The sequence below is a fragment of the Cynocephalus volans genome, chromosome 10 (genome assembly GCF_027409185.1).
Source record: "Cynocephalus volans isolate mCynVol1 chromosome 10, mCynVol1.pri, whole genome shotgun sequence".
Classification (NCBI taxonomy): Eukaryota; Metazoa; Chordata; class Mammalia; order Dermoptera; family Cynocephalidae; genus Cynocephalus; species Cynocephalus volans.
In genome coordinates, this window is record NC_084469.1 from 82,433,222 (window position 1) to 82,451,532 (window position 18,311).

General features: G+C 43.8%; 1 protein-coding gene across 1 annotated transcript in view; it reads left to right on the forward strand.

Moving 5' to 3' along the window:
* Nucleotides 1–18,311, forward strand: part of ABCC11 (ATP binding cassette subfamily C member 11) — a 57,944-nt gene that overhangs the window by 2,894 nt on the left and 36,739 nt on the right. The window contains exons 3-11 of the mRNA XM_063109921.1: nt 368–526; nt 4,468–4,615; nt 6,253–6,486; nt 10,620–10,793; nt 11,648–11,795; nt 11,953–12,101; nt 12,229–12,336; nt 14,426–14,686; nt 16,611–16,682. Coding sequence (XP_062965991.1) covers nt 368–526; nt 4,468–4,615; nt 6,253–6,486; nt 10,620–10,793; nt 11,648–11,795; nt 11,953–12,101; nt 12,229–12,336; nt 14,426–14,686; nt 16,611–16,682 — 1,453 coding nt within the window. The remainder of the gene's footprint in view (nt 1–367; nt 527–4,467; nt 4,616–6,252; nt 6,487–10,619; nt 10,794–11,647; nt 11,796–11,952; nt 12,102–12,228; nt 12,337–14,425; nt 14,687–16,610; nt 16,683–18,311) is intronic.

Genomic DNA, 18,311 nt, shown 5'->3' on the forward strand with positions numbered 1-18,311 from the left:
CTTCCTTTCTTCCTTTTTATATGTAAGTAAAAAAATTCTGAATTTTTTGATCTGCAAGTGACTTTTTTCCTTGCTTAAGATGCTTAGAGTTTGTCTCATGTTACACACATATATCAACCCTATTTATAAAAACTTTTGCATTGCCTTCCATAGTATGGGTATATCATAGTTTCTTCCTGTTCGCATAATTCTTTAATTCATGGGTATTTTTGTTATTTCTGGTTTTCAACTTTCAAATAATAGAGTCAAGAAAAAGTACTTGTGTGTGCATCTGGATGGCTGCATTATGGTTTTTTACGTGGTTATAATTTATCCTTTCAAAATCTTGAACTTGACTTAATTTTCCTCTCTGTAACTTCTCTGCTAGGGTTCCTGGCCCTAACCCCCTGGATAATGCCGGCCTGTTCTCCTACCTCACATTGTCATGGCTCACACCACTCATGATCCGAGGTTTCCAGAATCGCTTAGACAAGAGTTGCATCCCTCTGCTGTCAGTCCACGATGCCTCAGCCAAAAATGCCAAAAGGTAAAGCTTTGGGCAATCCATTGGATTGGTTATAGACCATCTCTTGGTGGGATGGAGACCAGAGATGCTTAAGGCTGGTAGGTAGGGTCCGCCCTCAGACAATTTGGCTCTTCCCTTTGTAGCAAGAGGCCCCACTCTAGACTGGGGGTTCTTAACCCGGAGTTCATGAATCTCTTGAAGTAGTATTCATATTTTATATATTTGGGCTGGAGATCTTTTTGTGGAGTGAGAATTCACATCTTTTATCAGATTTGCCAAAGGGCTCATGACCCCAAGAACATTAGAAATTACTGCTTCGGGCCGAGCCCGTGGCGCACTCGGTAGCGTGCTGCGCTAGCAGCGCAGCGACGCTCCCGCCGCCGGTTCGGATCCTATATAGGAATGGCCGGTGCACTCACTGGCTGAGTGCCGGTCACGAAAAAGACAAAAAAAAAAAAAAGAAATTACTGCTTCTAGTCCTTTTTGATTTTCTCTTCTGGATCAAGCACTTAACAGTGGCATTGGGTATTACATTTTGGGTGAGCAACCCAGACTTTTAATCCTCAACCACCACTAACTGGTTGTGTGATTAAATTTCCTGTACTACTCACTTCACAAGGTAATACAAGGATCAGATGGGGGAAAAAATGAATAAGTGATTTAAAATGTCCTGTACTCATATTCGTACCTCTTGCTCCTTCAGTGAGAGACACCAGGTGGAGAATGGCAGTTTCTAAATGTGTTCTAGGAAATTATAGTCTGATAAGAGCTTCCCTGAGAAGAACATTCAGTGGTTGGGGGAGTTTGTGAAATGTCGTATGCTGTAGCCAGGTCTCAGAGATTTCCAAAGCAATTTAGTGTATTCAAGGCATTGAGAAAACCTGCAGTACAGAAATTGGTTAATCTTTGACCCATTGCTTCTCAGACTTATTCAGTAAAAGAAAAAAAAAAAAAAAGATTCCAGGGAACACCTTTTAGATAATTCCAGATATTGGTCAGAATTTCACCTCTTACCCACTATGATGTCAGACAAGTTGACCTTTTTTTATGTTTTTGCACATAAAGACACGTGTATGTCTTTATGTATAAAGTAGTGGATCATAACATTTATCTCATTGTCCTTCATAGGATTGTTGTAAGAATCAAAAGAAGTGATGAATTCAGTTTAAAGTACCTGGAAAAATGCTTGATGCATAATAAGTCTGCTTGTTCTTTTCTGACCATTATGAGTACAAGATCTCCTGATTTACTTTCACACAGTTCCAATTCACTGATTTTGCCTTTTTGTTCCGTTACTCACAGTGTCTGTCCACCAACACTTTTGCAATCACTCCATATTGGGATGTTTATTTTAAAAAATAATTATCCATGCATTCACACCTTTAGAGAAGGAAGAAGTTTCTTTCTATATGTTTACCACTTAATAGGCAGAGTTCTGGGGTGCATCTTTCCTGATCCTTCGGAAGAGCTGCTCTGTTTGGCTTCTGTGAAAATTTGCTGACGAACTGTCAACTGTCATCACCACCATCATCATAGTCACCATCAGCAGCAGCAGCAGCATTATCACCACCATCATCACTATCACCTTCGTCATCATCACCATCATAATTCTTCATATTTTTTATTGTTCTATAATTACAGAGCATTTCCTCACCCATTATCTCCTTTGACCATCACAACAGTGTTATGAAATTAACAGGGCAGATATTGAGTCCCCCGTTTTACAGATGAAGAAACTGAGGATAAGAGAATTGAAATGATGTTCCCTGAGTCATACAGCTAATGAATGGAGCAGCTAAAATTTGAAGCCAAGTCTTTTGACTCTAAGAGTAGTGATCATGGCCAAAAATTGATAGAATTGCTAGGAAAGCTGTGGGCAGGCTCTAAAAAACATGGTTTTGTTTAGTCAAATAAATAGCTTTAGAACTTGTCGTCTCTGTAGATTGTGCATGTGTGGGGGTGGAGCTGGAATGAGGAGAGGTGGCCCCATGGTTTGGCCTGAGTAATATCATCCAGAAGCAAGAAAATCCACCTATGTACAGGTGTAACAGGGACATTTTTGCTTTGCTGAGGTAGGACCTAGGCCCAGCAAATTATCTGGGTCATCCATTGGTGGGCATGGGATGGGAGTAGTTGTTTTGTAACTCAGGGAGGAAGAAAGAGCCTGGAGTTTTGATTGAGTGAAGAAAAAAGTTCTGATGGTGTTTGCTCCCTTCTGATTTTAGGCTGGGCATGGGTGTCCATGGCTGGAGGAGTAAGGGGTAGAAAAGACTAGAACTGTTTGTAGTGAGAGACTTGGTGAGATTCTGGGCAGGGATGAGAGCCAGAAGTTGATGGAGCTGTTTGAGATCATGCACAAACAGTGCTGCTGTCAGGCCCTGGTGACAAAGGGTGGCCTAGCAAGGGAGGCTGTTCTATCCACTGTGCTCTTGTTCTGTAAGGAGTTGATGCTTCAGGGAATACCTAGAGTCCCATGGCATAGTCCTTTATGTTCTCATCATGGGCACTGGTAGCCACTTTTCAGACAGTGGAACTGCACATATGGGAGCAGGAGCCAGGAAATAAAAGGGCATTTGCCGCACGGTGACTGCAACCAGCTGACTGGATTGTGGATGCATGGGAGGCATCAAAGGGCTGGATTAAGACATCTGGAAATCCTAAGCAGCACAGTGACTATTGTCCAGTCCCCTGCCCTTGTCCCTGCCTCAAATAAAATTCAAAATAAAAAGTGCAAGAAAGTCAACATTTTTTTTTCAGGATAACTTCTTTCATGCTTTTTTGAAATATTGTGTATCAAATTTTTCTCCAAAAAAATGTTTTTGATGTTCCTGTTTTGCTGGTGTAACACAACCTTTGGAGACTTTGAAATAATTGAGGACACTTTTTGGAAGTCAGAGTTCTGGGTTTTGTGAATCTTAATTTGTGTATTAAAAGGAAGAGTGATATTATACAAATTCCTGGGCTATTTCCTGAACTAACTGTATTTCAGGGTCACAAAATAGTTAGTGAAGCAAAGTGATTTTTTGTAGAAAAAGGCAATCTACTAAGTTCAGAAGGAGTGATAGAATTAGAAAAATCATCATTTTGCCAGCCCTGGTGAAAGCAGCTCTAGGCAATGGTGACCAGTGATGGGAAACTTGACAATTAATGAGTCAGGCTAACTCACCATAACCCACTGATCCACCTTAATGTTTCTAACAAGGGGACACCAGGCATTGTGTGTCTTCTGATGGACGGCAACAGGAAATATATGACATCACCTATTAAATATTTTTGCCAAACGGCTGACATCTGAATTTTATTAAGTCTCTAGGTCTAACTACCAGTTTAATAGGATATACAGGGGATAGAAGATTATGTTAGACAACACCACAGTTCAATCCAGAGTGTGGGACATTCTACAGGATAAATAACTCAGTTTCTCCAACAAATAAATGACATAGATATGCAGAGGAGGGCAAACAGCTAGAGATTACAATGAAACTCGAGGCCTTTCATATTTGTCCTTTAAGTGCAATGTATGAACTTTGTTTGGATCTTGATTGAGACAAACTAACTGTCAAAACATATTTTTGAAATAATTAGAGAAATCTGAGTATAGACTGGGCATTAAATGCCATTAAGGAATTATTGTTACTGTGGTTACTACAGTTTCAAAAAAAGAGGCCTTATCTGGAAGAGACCCATAATGAAGTAGTTATAGATGAGATGAGATGATGTCCAAGATTTGCTTTACATACTCCAGCAAAAAAAAAAAGTGGAGGAGAGATGAAACAAAAATGTCAAAATGTTGATAATTCTGGAAGGTGGAAGATAGGTGCTTGGGAGATTCCCTATATTGTTCTCTCTACTTTTGTTGTGTTTGCCAATTTCTGCAACAAAGCTCCTGGCTAGCAAGAACTAGGACGCTTGGATGACACATGTGAAGGGATTTCACTTGGTTCAATTTTTCTCTTTTCAAGGCTTCAACGCCTTTGGGAAGAAGAAGTCTCAAAGCATGGGATTGAAAAAGCTTCAGTGCTCCGAGTGATACTGAGGTTCCAAAGAACGAGGATTATTTTCGATGTACTTCTGGGCTTCTGCTTCAGTGTTACGAGTGTACTGGGGCCAGTAAGTGGCAGACTTGGTGAGGTTTGGGGGACTCCAGGATTTAGAGATTACAGATGGTACTGGGGGCATGTCAAGTCCATACCAGGAGTTGGGGATGTTTTTGTCTCTCAGCTGTTGCCCAGAAAATGAGGACCTTCTGGGGGCAACAGAGCATAGGAGTTAGGAGTGTAAGCTCTGTAGCCACTGCTTGGGTTCAAACCATGGCCCTGCCACTTAACTGCTGGGTGACTTTGGGCACTTTAATTACCCTCTCTGTAGGGCCAGCCCGTGGCTCACTCGGGAGAGTGTGGTGCTGATAACACCAAGACCGCGGGTTCGGATCCTATATAGGGATGGCTGGTTGGCTCATTGGCTGAGCGTGGTGCTGACAACACCAGGTCAAGGGTTAAGATCCCCTTACCGGTCATCTTTTAAAAAAAATAATAATAATAATTACCCTCTCTGTGCCTTGGTTTCCTCATGGAACCCCATGACACTCTCAGGGGTAGACCTTATGAAAACCCTATGTATAAAATGGAGAGCATTATGTTATCTTCCTCAAAGGGTAGCATTAAATGAGATAAGTATATAAAGCCCTTAGAACATGGCCTGGCTCAGTACATGTTAAGGGCTTTGAGAAACAGCTGAGCAGCTCTGGGAATATAGGTAGCAGGAACTAATGGTCTCCTCCATGTACCATGATTGAGATGAATGGGCTCTATCTCCTGTCCTCCAGTTCCTCAGCCCAAGAATCTGATTTCAGAGGAAGAGTCTGATTGGCCAGCTGGGGTCACCTGGTCACCGGTTGGCCACTGGAGGGTGGGGCACTTTGAGTGACAGTCCAGCCTAGACTGCATGCAATGGGCAGCTGAGAGTCTGCCCAGAAGAAAAGTGAGGCACTGTTACCAGCTAAGGGGACAATGAATGTAGGTCAGGAAGAAGTAGCAGTTGATGACCACAGAGATAACTGACACCCGGGACAGTTAGTATACTGCGTGTTCTCCATTTGTCCCTCCAGGTCCACTGTCCACCATTTTCCACCCTGTCCTGTGCTCCTAGTGTAGGATCTGTATAGTTCACATGAATGGGGCCCCCTGCCCTCTGGCTTCTAGTTGGGTTTGACCAGTGGGAGACTCCAATAGACGGGAAGGAAAGAGAACGGTGAGATCGCGATATTTATCTCCCTGGCTGCTTTCCTTTCCATTACTGGAGGTTGGTGACCAGAGCTCCTGTCAGGGGCCCTCTCTGCATGGCTGCCCCCTCTGGGTCCATTAACCTCACCCTCCCCTCACCCCATAGGTCTGGGGAGGTAACAGTTCCCTGCTGTTGCTAGCTCCATGGTGCCCCACCATCCCTTGCTGAAGTCCCTAAATTCTGCCCACACCTTTGTAAATAGTCACTTTATTAATTCCTAAATCACCCTAAATTACTAGCTCCTAGGGGGAAGAGCTGGGATTCAGATCTGGATCAGTTGAGCTCCTAAGTTTCCCCCAGCTGGACTTTGACCTTGAGGACAGCATTGGGCTTGACTCAATTTGATCCTTCAACAAATCCCCAATAGTAACCCAGGCTTTCCAATCCTTTCAGACAACAAATATCAAACGTGTGTCTGAAAAGATCCAGAGGTCTGAATAATCCAATCTCCTATTTCCTTCTAGTCGCTGATTATACCAAAGATCCTGGAATATTCCGAAGAGCAGTCAGGGAATATCATCCGTGGAGTGGGGCTGTGCTTTGCTCTTTTTTTCACTGAGTGTCTGAAGTCTCTGAGTCTATGCTCAAGTTGGGTTGTCAACCAGCGCACAGGCATCAGGTTTCGTACAGCCGTTTCTACCTTTGCCTTTGAGAAGCTTATACGATTTAAGTCTCTAACACACATCTCCTCGGGAGAGGTAAGTTACTGGGACTACACCTCCCAGGCCATACTTCCCTACCACTCCTCCAGACATCTCTGCCCTGGGGGCCAAGGGAGGGGGAAAAGGGGGTTAAGAGAGAAAGAAGAGAGAGAAGGAAGATAATTCCCAGGTTGAGTGTTGATAACCATCACAACTGCCTCTGGGTCATGCAAGCAGGTCAACAGTAGCCCAGGAAGATGCCACTTGTTTTTAGAGGATTGAGAGGGTTCCATCATTCCATTCAACAAAGAGTTACTTAGGCCTCCTCTGGTCCAGATCCTGTTCTAGGCCTTGGGAATAGAACTGTGAACAAAAAGACGCAAATTCTTAGTAGAAGCACATTGGAAAGCATATCCCCTAAGCCAACTTGGGGATGTGGATATGGGAGGACTTGATAGCTTATGGAACTCTTCCAGGGGAAAGAAATCATAGACAACCTCTCTGAGTTTTAATTTTGCTACATGCAAAAGAGGAATATTTACACCTGCCTTGTTATTTTTATTGATTCTCAGTTCTTGTTCTTGCAACATTACACAAACAGTGACAGAGACTGGGGGAAGACATCCCAACTTATGGCTCATAGTCATAGGGCATATCAAAATTTCATATTCCTAATTTCAATTTCCCTATTTTTCAATTGCTCACCAATTACCTTGAGGAGCATAGGTTACTTTTATATTGAAACAGACATTTTTAATTTTTGGAAAAGGCAGCACTGCCTTGGCTCCTTACCCTCAAGCCAAATCCCATTGTGATCTGGCTTCAGCTCTTTGCAGCCTCATCTCTTCTCAATCCTCTCCTCCAGCCCTGGGTTGGCTTTCTCCCTTCTATCCAGGCTGGGCTAACCTCTAGTCCCCCAAATACACCAGGCATGTCTGCCTCCTGGCAACTTTGCTCACATCAACCCCACCCCCTGCCCTTTAAAAGTCCCTTTCATCCTTCAAATCCCAGTTTAGACATCCTCCCCTTCCCAGTGGTATCTCCAAACCCCACCCTCTACCACCATTCTCCACTAAGCATTTATAGTTCTTTTTGCACAAATCTGGCTGCCCCACTAATATGAGCCCCCCTCAAATACATGAACCATTTTAGATTTACTTCTCTATCCTTCAAAAGACCCAGCATCTGAGTTACACAGGACAGATGTCTAAAAAGCATCTGCAAAATTAACCATTGCCATTAAGTAGAAGCTTTCTTTAAACCCAAGTGATAACAAACATTAGCAAACATTATTTATTGTTTGTACCCATCACTACTATTGTTATTCTTCACTGTTTTATTTGTTCTGAGACCTTAGGTAACTTGTTTGGCCTCAATGATGCTGTGGAATAATAATAATAGCAGAACCAACCTGATAGTGTTGTTGTCTCGTGGAATTCAATGAGTTTGTACATGTAAAATATGCAGAAAAGGGGCAGTGATTCATAAATGTTAAACTGTGTATTATTATTAGTTTCTGTTAGGCCTTAAGCTTGGAAGCTACCCTGTCCTCTTACACTTGACCTGCAGTTAAAGGATCCAGGCAGCCCTTCTCCCTGTTTATCTCAGGAAAGCTATAACAGTCACTAACTTATTCTAAGCCAGACATTTTCCCAAGTGCTTTACTCACATTTGCTCCATCAGTCCTCTGACATCCTTCTTGTGTGCTAGGTTCTGTTATTGTTCCCTTTGTCATTGAGGAGGAAACTGAGGCGAGGAAAGGGTAGGTAACTTATACAAGGTCTCATGATGGGTTAGCAACAGAGCCTAGATTTGGACACAATAGTGTGGCTGCATAGTCCAGGCTTTTAACCACTGTACTTACCTGCTTTGGGAAGGAGACCCATGCTGCAGCCTGCCTTGGTTCATTTCTATATGTCCCTGTTCTGAGCACTTGCTGTATGCAAGGCCCTATTTCCCCAGACATTTTAATAGAAGGATAAAACAAAATGACCATTTGTAAGTGAAGATGAAAGTAGTTACTCAAGTGAGGATTTCTGGAGAGTTGCTGCCATCAATTTTATTTTAAAATTAATTTTTAAAAAATAGCTGAAGGGCCGAGCCCGTGGCGCACTCGGGAGAGTGCGGTGCTGGGAGCGCGGCGACGCTCCCGCTGCGGGTTCGGATCCTATATAGGAATGGCCGGTGCACTCACTGGCTGAGTACTGGTCATGAAAAAGACAAAAAAAAAAAAAAAAAAAAAATAGCTGAACACATTCTTCTTAGTGTAGAAGATACCCTGCTCATGGTTACTTCCCAATGCCCAGAGGTAAGCACCATTATCAGTTTGGTTTGTGTCCTTCCGGACCTTTTAAAGTGCATTTAGGACCACATGCAAGTTACTCGTAGAAAACGTATGGTATTTTGTGTATGTGCATTTTTACATAAATTTACTACATTTTACATAGTGTCCTGCAACTTGGTTTTACCAACAGAAAGTGCACAATGTAGTTTTTCTGGGTGAGTTTTTGCATCAGTGGTACTACATCTTTTGTGTTGTTTTGTAGCTTTTCTCCCCTCTTTTTTTTTTTTTTTTTTTTAAAGATGACCGGTAAGGGGATCTTAACCCTTGACTTGGTGTTGTCAGCACCACGCTCAACCAGTGAGCTAACCAGCCATCCCTATATAGGATCCGAACCTGCGGCCTTGGTGTTATCAGCACCACACTCTTCTGAGTGAGCCACGAGCTGGCCCTTTTTCCCTCCCTCTTTATCATGTCTTAGTTTCCCATGTTAGCACATATAAATCTTTCTCATTCATTTTCAGTGATGCTTAATCATAGTTATACTCCTTTCAATGTGCCCAAATAAAGTGCTTTCTATACATTACCTCACTCAGTCCTCAAATCAACACAGTGAAGTAGGTTGTATTATTATTCCCATTTTACTGATGAGGTGACAGAGACACAGGGAGAGACTAAGTTGCTTGTCTGTGATTCCATAGCTGGTACATGACAAGTTTGGGACATGAGCTGTAACAGTTTAGCTCCAGGAATATTACCTAACACGTCTGGGGTGGACTTTTTAACCTTTCTCCACCAGTGGATATTTAGGATGTTTCCAGGGTCTGGCTGGTATAAGCAGTGCTGTGACGAAATTCCTTCTGTGTGTTTCCTCCAACATGTGTGAATGTTTGTCAACAGAGGAATGAAACTGGCAGGTCATAGGATTTGTGCAAGTTTTAAAAAATTATACTGTGAAATTGCCCACCAAAGTGGCTGTACCAATTTATGCTCCCTGATATATATATATACATATATATATATATATATATATATATATATATGTATATATATATGTATTTCTTTTTTAACTGGCTGGTACAGGGATAGAACCTCAGACCTTGGTGTTATCAGCATCACACTCTAACCAACTGAGCCAACTGGCTAGCCATACTTTAAAATTTTGTAAAAAGTCAGGCTGAGGCACATCCTGAGAACTAGAAGGAGATCAGTTTAAAGATAAAAGGAAACCATTTCCTAAGGGATTTAGATTGGTAATTCTAAAAGACATTAATGAATTGGTTCCTTAAAGATTTCTTGATTTGGAATGTCAGCTTTTATGTAGCACTGAACCAGGTAGTGTACATGTGGGATGGAAGTAGGCGGAAGAGTGTACAGCATCAGAGAAGAAGGAAAAGGCAGAAGAGAAGATGACTCGGTCTCTGCCGAGAAAATTTAGTTCATATTCCCACCTCACAGTCTAGGAAAGAGAGAAAAAAAATTCAGTTTATATTATTATTAGTGTAGAATTACTAGAATACAATAGAAATAGAATGGAATAGTGGAATCTGGATACTAGTAGCAGTAGGAGTAACAGAGTAGTAAAATAAATATACCTTTTATCGAGCATATTTTTTGTGGGCAGACACTTTATATCTCATTAAAATTCTCACAAAAACCATATGAGTATAAAGTAGGTATCATTATTCCAGCTTTACGGATGGGGAAGCTGAGGCTCAGAGTGGTATAGTAACTTGTCAAGGATCACACAGCCAGTCAGAAGAGAGTTGTGCCCCTGGGGTGTCTGTCTCTACTCTGTCACCCTGCGTCTCTAGCCTTCTTGCTAGGAGAGGGTGTGGGGAGGTCACGTGCCATCCCTGCTGGGTAGCTGGAGATGTGATACCTGTGCCCATGGTTTGTTGTCTTCCAGGCCATCACCTTCTTCACTAGCGACATAAACGACCTCTTTGAAGGGGTGTACTATGGGCCCTTGCTACTGCTCGCGTGTTTGTCACTGGTTTCCTGCACCATTTCCGCCTACTTAGTTCTGGGACCCACTGCTCTCCTTGCCACTTTTTGCTATCTCCTGGTTTTCCCGCTGGAGGTAATGTCTTTCTCTGCCACCCGTTTGATGTTGGGCATTCCCCAGGACTCCCAGGGCTGTGGAATCTGGGAGACCTCTGAGTGTAAACGTTGACTCTTGTTGACTATTCTTTCCGGTGTGGTTCACATTCAGCTTCAATGCCTACCTCATTCCTATGTCAGACCACACGTTTGGTAAACAAACAAGAGGTGGATATCACGTGCAAGGTCCACCTTGCAAATTTCTATGACGGATTATCTGCCTCACAGACTTTCCTCGGAAGACAATCTCTGTGTAAAATGTTTATTCCATCTCTTCTACCCTGAAGGTGCTGATATAATAAAGCAGATGGCATTTAACTTTTAGCTGAGTATAGTATAATGGAGGAAAGGAAGCAAATTTGCTGCCAAAGTTTCAGTGAAATAAAATTGGGCAAAATAGGAGTGACTCTTGGATGATGTGTGCTCTGAATTATTGAAACTGATAGTTTTCTTCCCTCAGTACAGTTATTCTGATCAAAAGGTGTTTATAATTGTTAGAGGGTTTAGGGTTCCAGTAGGCAGAAGAGACATTTCTGTTGAGTTCCCATTTAGTTAGTCATAGCCTGGCTTAGGATCCAGTGGAGAAAGGCCCCCAGGATGCCCTAAGGCATGATATGGCCTGGAGAGGCTTCCACTGGAAAATTTTCCACAGGGACCTGGAACAAGGGGCCCCAATGGATTCACTCAGTACAGGATTAAACCCCAGTATTCAATCCACATCTGGAGCTGACCTTTGGAAATACTCCTAGCTGTTCTACTTATGCCAGGCTGAACTCTCTCACCCTTGTCAAAAGAAGTTCTTGCACATCAAAAACTTGCTGCATCCTGATCCAGGCATTCCTGACCAGGATGGCTGTGAAGATACAGGGCCACGCTTCAGAGATCGGAGACCAGCGCATCCGCGTGACCAGCGAAGTTCTCACGTGCATTAAGATGATTAAAATGTACACGTGGGAGAAACCATTTACAAAAATAATTAAAGGTATGGGAAGTCTGGCTTTCTGCTCAGAGCCTGGTGATGTCACGGTGGGCTAAGCCTCTCACCTTTTGGGGATTTCTTTCATGTTTTGGGGATGAAAACATGTGCTCTTCGGAGAATCTTCTTGTGATTTTCAGTGTATTTCTTTTTTGTCTCCCAGACCTAAGAAAGGAGGAAAGGAAACTACTGGAGAAGAGTGGGCTTGGGCAGAGCCTGACCACTGTCACCTTGTTGATTTCCCCATTGGTGGCCACAGTAGTCATGATTCTCGTCCACACAGGCTTAAAATTGAAACTCACAACTTCATTAGTAAGTGTTGGGCTGCTTTGTTCTCCACGCCCACCATAATGATAAGGGAGTTTTCTCATGGGCTCCAGGGAATGAAGGAAGCAGAAAGGGCTGTGAATCTCAATGCCTCCTCCCCCTCTTTATCCAGGCCTTCGCTGCTGTGTCCTGCATGAATCCCCTTCGGCTGTCAGTGTTCTTTGTACCCTTTGCAGTCAAAGCCCTCACAAATTCCAAATGTGCAATGGAGAGGTTCAAGGTTAGTGGTCAGAGGGCTGGCTGTAGGGCCCTCTACTTGGGTGTTCATTTGCCTTCAGCCCACACAATGTTCCTCCTGAACATGTCCCCTAGCTAAGGCAGAGTCCAGCTTAGGTAGGGAGAGGGATCGGCTAACTTAATGACCTCCTGTGTCCATGCTGGTGTGGGGGCTGGGAAGACATGAATGAAGTTGGGTCCCAGTCCCCAGGGAGATCTTAGGATAGTATATCCTGACCAGGTCTCAGACAGGGGGTCTTCAGCCCTTATCCGGGTTTGCATAGGGTTACCCTGATAGTTTTGCTTTTTTTAAAAAAATCATATCTGTTGCTTGCATTTAAAAACCTGGAAATTGGGCCGGCCCGTGGCTCACTCGGGAGAGTGCGGTGCTGATAACACCAAGGCCCCGGGTTCGGATCCCATATACGGATGGCCGGTTAGCTCACTGGCTGAGCGTGGTGCTGCCAACACCAAGTCATGGGTTAAGATCCCCTGACCGGTCATCTTTTAAAAAAAAAAAAAAAAAAAAACCTGGAAATTTTCTATGAAAACCCAGATTTCTGAATTCTCTTGAATAATCAGAAGATTTGGCCACACTGGACTTCATTCTCCTGTGGCCAAAAGCTGCTGGAGCTGAGGGATAGCTGCCCAGTTTAGACAGGGTATTTAGATGCAGTCTGCTGCAGCCACCACCGTGCCCTGTTGCACCTCCAACACCGGGGCTGCATTTTTCTGTCCACTTCTCATCTTAGAAATGGTCCGCTTCTCTTACTTACATGGCTGGTCTTGCCTCAACAGGCATCGGTGCTTGAAAACCCTAATCTTAACCAACTTTAAAAAGACATTTTGTAGTCATCCCATTTTAAAATACATGCAGTTGCTGACCTATATCATTCATTCACTCATTCATTCATTCAGAAAATATTTATTGAGCACCTACCACATGCCAGTCACTGAGAATACTACATTGAACATGCCCAACAGGGTCCCTGCTCCCTGGGAGTTCTGATCTGGTGTGGGAACAGACAATTAACAAGTAAATTAATGATCAAAGAGGATTATATCAGATCACAGGAAGAACTATGATTCTAATAAAACAATGTGATGTTCTAGAGAGTGTACTGGGTTCTAGAGAGGGCTGGGGGCTGCTGTGCATAGGCTGGTCTGTGAAGGCTCCTCTGCCGAGGTGGCTTTCAAGCTGAGTGATGTTGACTAGGCAGAGCAAACAGCCAGCGCAGAAGCCCTGAGGCTGAAATAAACTTGGCTTGTTTGCGTAACACAAACACAGTCCTTTGCTTATCCAAAGCCCGGGACCTCCCCTGACTTCTCAGCAGCTGCGTTAGGGCCCCTGCCACTGCCTTCCTTCCCACGGGCACGCTAGGCTCTCCTGTCCATCCCCCGCTCTGTGCCTGTTTTCGCCTGTGGGGTGGACAGAGATGAGGAAGCTACAGTCTGGGCTCACAACAGTGGGTAAGAATGTCCAAAATATCACTAGGTATCGTTCCAAATCACTTTCTAAGCATATCTCCAGATAGAGATTCATGAATATGACATGACTTCAGTGGGATCAAACTCCACACCCACATTTTTTAATGCTAGAATTTCTGTAGCTCAACCCTTATATTTTACAGACAGGGAGGTGGAGACGCAGAGAGAAGTGACCTGCCCATGGTCACGTTTTGAAATGTATGATCCAAAACGATATCTTTCACAGCGTGGACATGGGCAGATCTTTTTATTTTTAATAGTTATAAAGGAAATTTAATTAGAAAAACTATACATCAATCCTGTGAACCCATGGCTATTCTCACTTGGGAGGAGGCTAGTGTACATTAGGTCTCAGCCAAGGTCGGTGCAGGTGGTAAGCAGATACGGGAGAGGAGCCCCATGGTCTGGAATTTGGAAAACACGAAGCTAGAATTTTCAGCAGCAGAAACTGGCCTCCTCCTACTTGGTGGTGGTACTTCAAGCTTTTACAGTTTATCAGAAGTTCACTAAATCATAGCCCTGGCTGGCCAGTAAAATTGGGTACATATTCCTGCTGAACTAAAGGACTGAATTCCTCCTCCCTCCTTTTCTTTTTGTCTTTACAGAGATTTTTCCTCCAAGAGAGCCCTGTTTTATATGTCCAGACCTTGCAAGACCCCAGCAAAGCTCTGGTTTTGGAGGAGGCCACCTTGTCGTGGCGACAGACCTGCCCTGGGGTCATCAATGGGGCGTTGGAGCTGGAGAAGAATGGACACACTTCTGAGGGGATGACCAGGGCTCAGCCACCTTTAGGTGTCCTCGGGCCAGAGGACAAAGGGGACAGCCTGGGACCAGAGTTGTACAAGATAAACCTGGTGGTGTCAAAGGTAGCTTTGTCCAGACCATGCAGGCAGGCCAGCTGCCAAACTTCCAGGGCCTGAGTCTAGGAGCTTAGCCAGGCACTTCACCATTTCTGTGGTTAAAAACTGCCCTCTCTAAGATCTCCTTTTAAAATACAAATTTTTCATGGAGTGCAAATACAGGAAGATTTTCATACTTTAGTGTGATTTAATTGATCGTCTAGATATTTTTTGTAATGAGCAAGACCTAGAATAATATAAGAGTACTCTGTGCTGGTCCTTGGAGGGACCAAGGACACAAAAAGGAGAAAGAGAAGGAGACTAAACAAACATTTATTACATTCCTAGTATGTGCCAAGCACTATGGTACATGTTTTAATTTGGTTATTCTGCGAACTCACCTTATCTGGCTCCTTCCCTGCCTAATGTTTACAAGGTCTAGCTTCCTGCTCTCTCCTGTCCTCACCTCTGTTCTTCTCTTCTCTATTCTATTAATATTAATATCTAGTAATAGATATGGAATAGATATAGTTATTGGTCTATAATGATAAATATACTATGTAAAAATTGATATTAATATCTAATAGTATAGGTGTTAATATCTAATATCTACTATCTCTTATCTATTTACATGTTCTCCTTTGGTAATCATCTCTAATCCTATGGCTTTAAATTCTATTTCTGTGCTATTTTCTCTAGCCTTGAAGTATCCTCTGGGCTCCTGACTCAACTGCCTATTCACTGTCTCTCTTAAATGTCCATAGAGCATGTCAAATGAAACAAGGTCATGATTTTTACACTCTCTGACCAGTTCCCCAAACCTTCCTCATCTCAGGAGATGGCACACCATCCTTTCAGTGGTTGAGGACCTGGAAGTCAAACTTGATTTCTTTCCTTCCGTCTCACCAATCCAATCCAGTTCTACTTCAACATCTCTCTTGACCCAGCTACCTCTCACCATAGCCTTCTCCTCTGCCCTAGCCCCAGCCACCTGTTCAGCAGCCTCTTTGCTTCCACTTTTGCCCTCTTATGACCCACTACTACGCAGTAGACAGAGGGATCTTTCTAAACCATAAATCAGTTCAAGCTACTCTCCAGCATAAACCCATCAGTGACTTCCCACTATCTTTAGGATGGAGCCCAGGTTTCCTCCAAGTGCCCACCTACACCTGTGACCTTCTCCCATTTAGCCCTCCACACCAGCTCCACCAGACTTCTCACAGCTCTTCAGCAGTCAGCCTTGCCATGGCTTCAGGACCTTTGCACCTCCTGTTACTACACCCTGGAACACTCTTGCTCCAGGTCTTCCTCTGTCTGGCCCTTTCTTGTCATTCAGGTCTAAAATGCAATGATGCCTGTTCTAAAGAAACCATCCCTGGCCAACCCATCTAAAATTGCCTTAATCTCCAACTCTCTGTCATAGTAGCCAATTTCATTTTACTTAGGTCACTTATTACCATTTGATTATATTGGTTGTTTGACTGATCTGTCTTATCCCCTCCTCCAACTAGAATATAAGCTCAGTGAGAGTTCTTTTCTTCATTATTTGGCACATAGAAGAAACTCCAATGACAATTTGATGGATGGATAAAGGAATGAACAAATGAATGAATGTATGTGTGAATTCTGTGAGGCTGGCTTCATTTTACAGATGAAGAAACTGAGGCTCGGATAGGTTAAAGGACTTTCCCAGGATCTGAGAGTAGATGCCAATCTGGGATTCAGGATTCTTGCCACCTCTCCATGAGTTCCTCTCAACCACTCCCATGTGACTTCCTCTGAGGTTGCCCCATCCCACCTCTATAGACTGAACTTGAAGCTCTTCTTGAGCTTTGCTTCTCTGGAGGTCTTGAGTGTGTGGTTTTTTGTTTTTTGATTGTCATTTTGTGTTCAAATGATCAACCTGCCCTGTGAGTGTCCCAACACCTGTCCGTTCTCTTTGGCTTTGCAGGGGACGATGTTAGGGGTCTGTGGCAGCACAGGGAGTGGCAAGAGCAGCCTGTTGTCAGCCATCCTAGGGGAGGTAAGTGACTTGTGACCACTGTGTTCCCACCCACAGGCAGTCCAATTGCTCCCAAGCCCGAGTCCCCCCAGTAAGGCTCACCGCTGCTTTCTTCCTCACAGGGGTCTAGGCAGATAGGATTTTTGTAAACTGAAAGCAGTGTGCATGCACCTTGGAGGAGGTGATTTACAAAGGGGCTCCCTCCTCAGTGGCACTTTCTCCCCACCCTGGGGCAACACCGGTTGGCTGATCCCTCTTAGGTCACCTGGAAATCCATCCTTACCTGTCTCAAAGTTTAATATGATCATAAAAATCATTTCATCAAGCCAAACTCATACCATTGAGGAGTGAGATGGCATCAGGAGCAAAGTGTGAAAGGAGAAAGAGGGAGAAGGAAGGAAGGAGGGGGTGGAGGAGAGGAGGCTCTCCGGAGGGGATGGGACAATCTTTCGTACCCCACCAGTGGCATCTACATGCCTGCTGGCTGCCCTTGCCCTTGAGCTCTGAACCCCCCAATTCTGTTGTCCGTGGATGTTTTTGAGGTCTGGTTTTTTTGGGTTTTTTTTTGCACACATATGGCTCAGAACACCCCTTCTCCAGTCTAAAAAATACCCAAACCCATTCCCCCAAATCATTTGGGGTCACCTTGCACACATCATAGTGAACAACTTAAAACACTCACAGTTTACAGCACTTGTTATGCATCTGTGGCCACCTCCCTGCAGGGGTGTCCTAGGCCCTCCCCCACACCTCACCAGCCTCAACACCTCCTGGGGCTTCTCTCCACCCCCTCTCCCCAACCCACCCCACTTCTTTGCCCATCATCCCGCTTCCCACATTGTTGGGAGAACTAACCGTTTTGCTTCCTTTATTCTGTTCCTCCCACATGAACATAGCCAAACTCATCGCCTTGTTGAGATGTGGTTATGTCATCAATAGCAACCCTCTCTTAACACCACAGTCTGGCAGCTTTTCTGTGCTCCCCCAGCTTCTTTGCAAATGGGGAGAAGAAAGACGCCATTTTTTAAAAGATAGTAAAAATAGTTTAAGTACTTACAAGTCAGGCCCTGTGCAAAGAGCTTTCCATTTTTATCTTTAATCCTGATAACAACCCCAAGAGGCAGGGGTTGTTATACTCACTGTGGCCCATTTACAGATGAGAGGACTTGAGGTTCAGAGAAGTGGCTTGCCCAAGGGCATGCTGCAGGTAAGGGGTGAACCCGGGTTAGATCCAGGTGCACCTGAGGCAGGAGCTCTGTCCTTCATCACAATGGCATTGCCCAGCAGCCTCCATTCAAAGCCACCTTCCTACGGGGCCAGTGGTTTGTCAGTTTCTTCTGCAAATGAACCAGCCACTATCCCGCCAATAAAAGAATATAGTAAGATGTCATTTTAAAGTTTTGTTATGAAAATGGCTCCAAATCAAAAGTAAAAAGCACAGGATAAGAAAGAGAAAAGGACAAGGATAGTGAGGTCCTCTGTGGGGCAGTGAAGATGGGGGTACAGTCTCTGTTTGTAATGTGTGTTTTTAAATTTATACAGAAAAGCAGGAAGAACACTAAAGACCCGTATACCTACCATCTAGATTCAACCAGTTGATAGCATTTGCCTATTTGCTTCATCTGTGTGTGTGTGTCTCTTATATGTAAA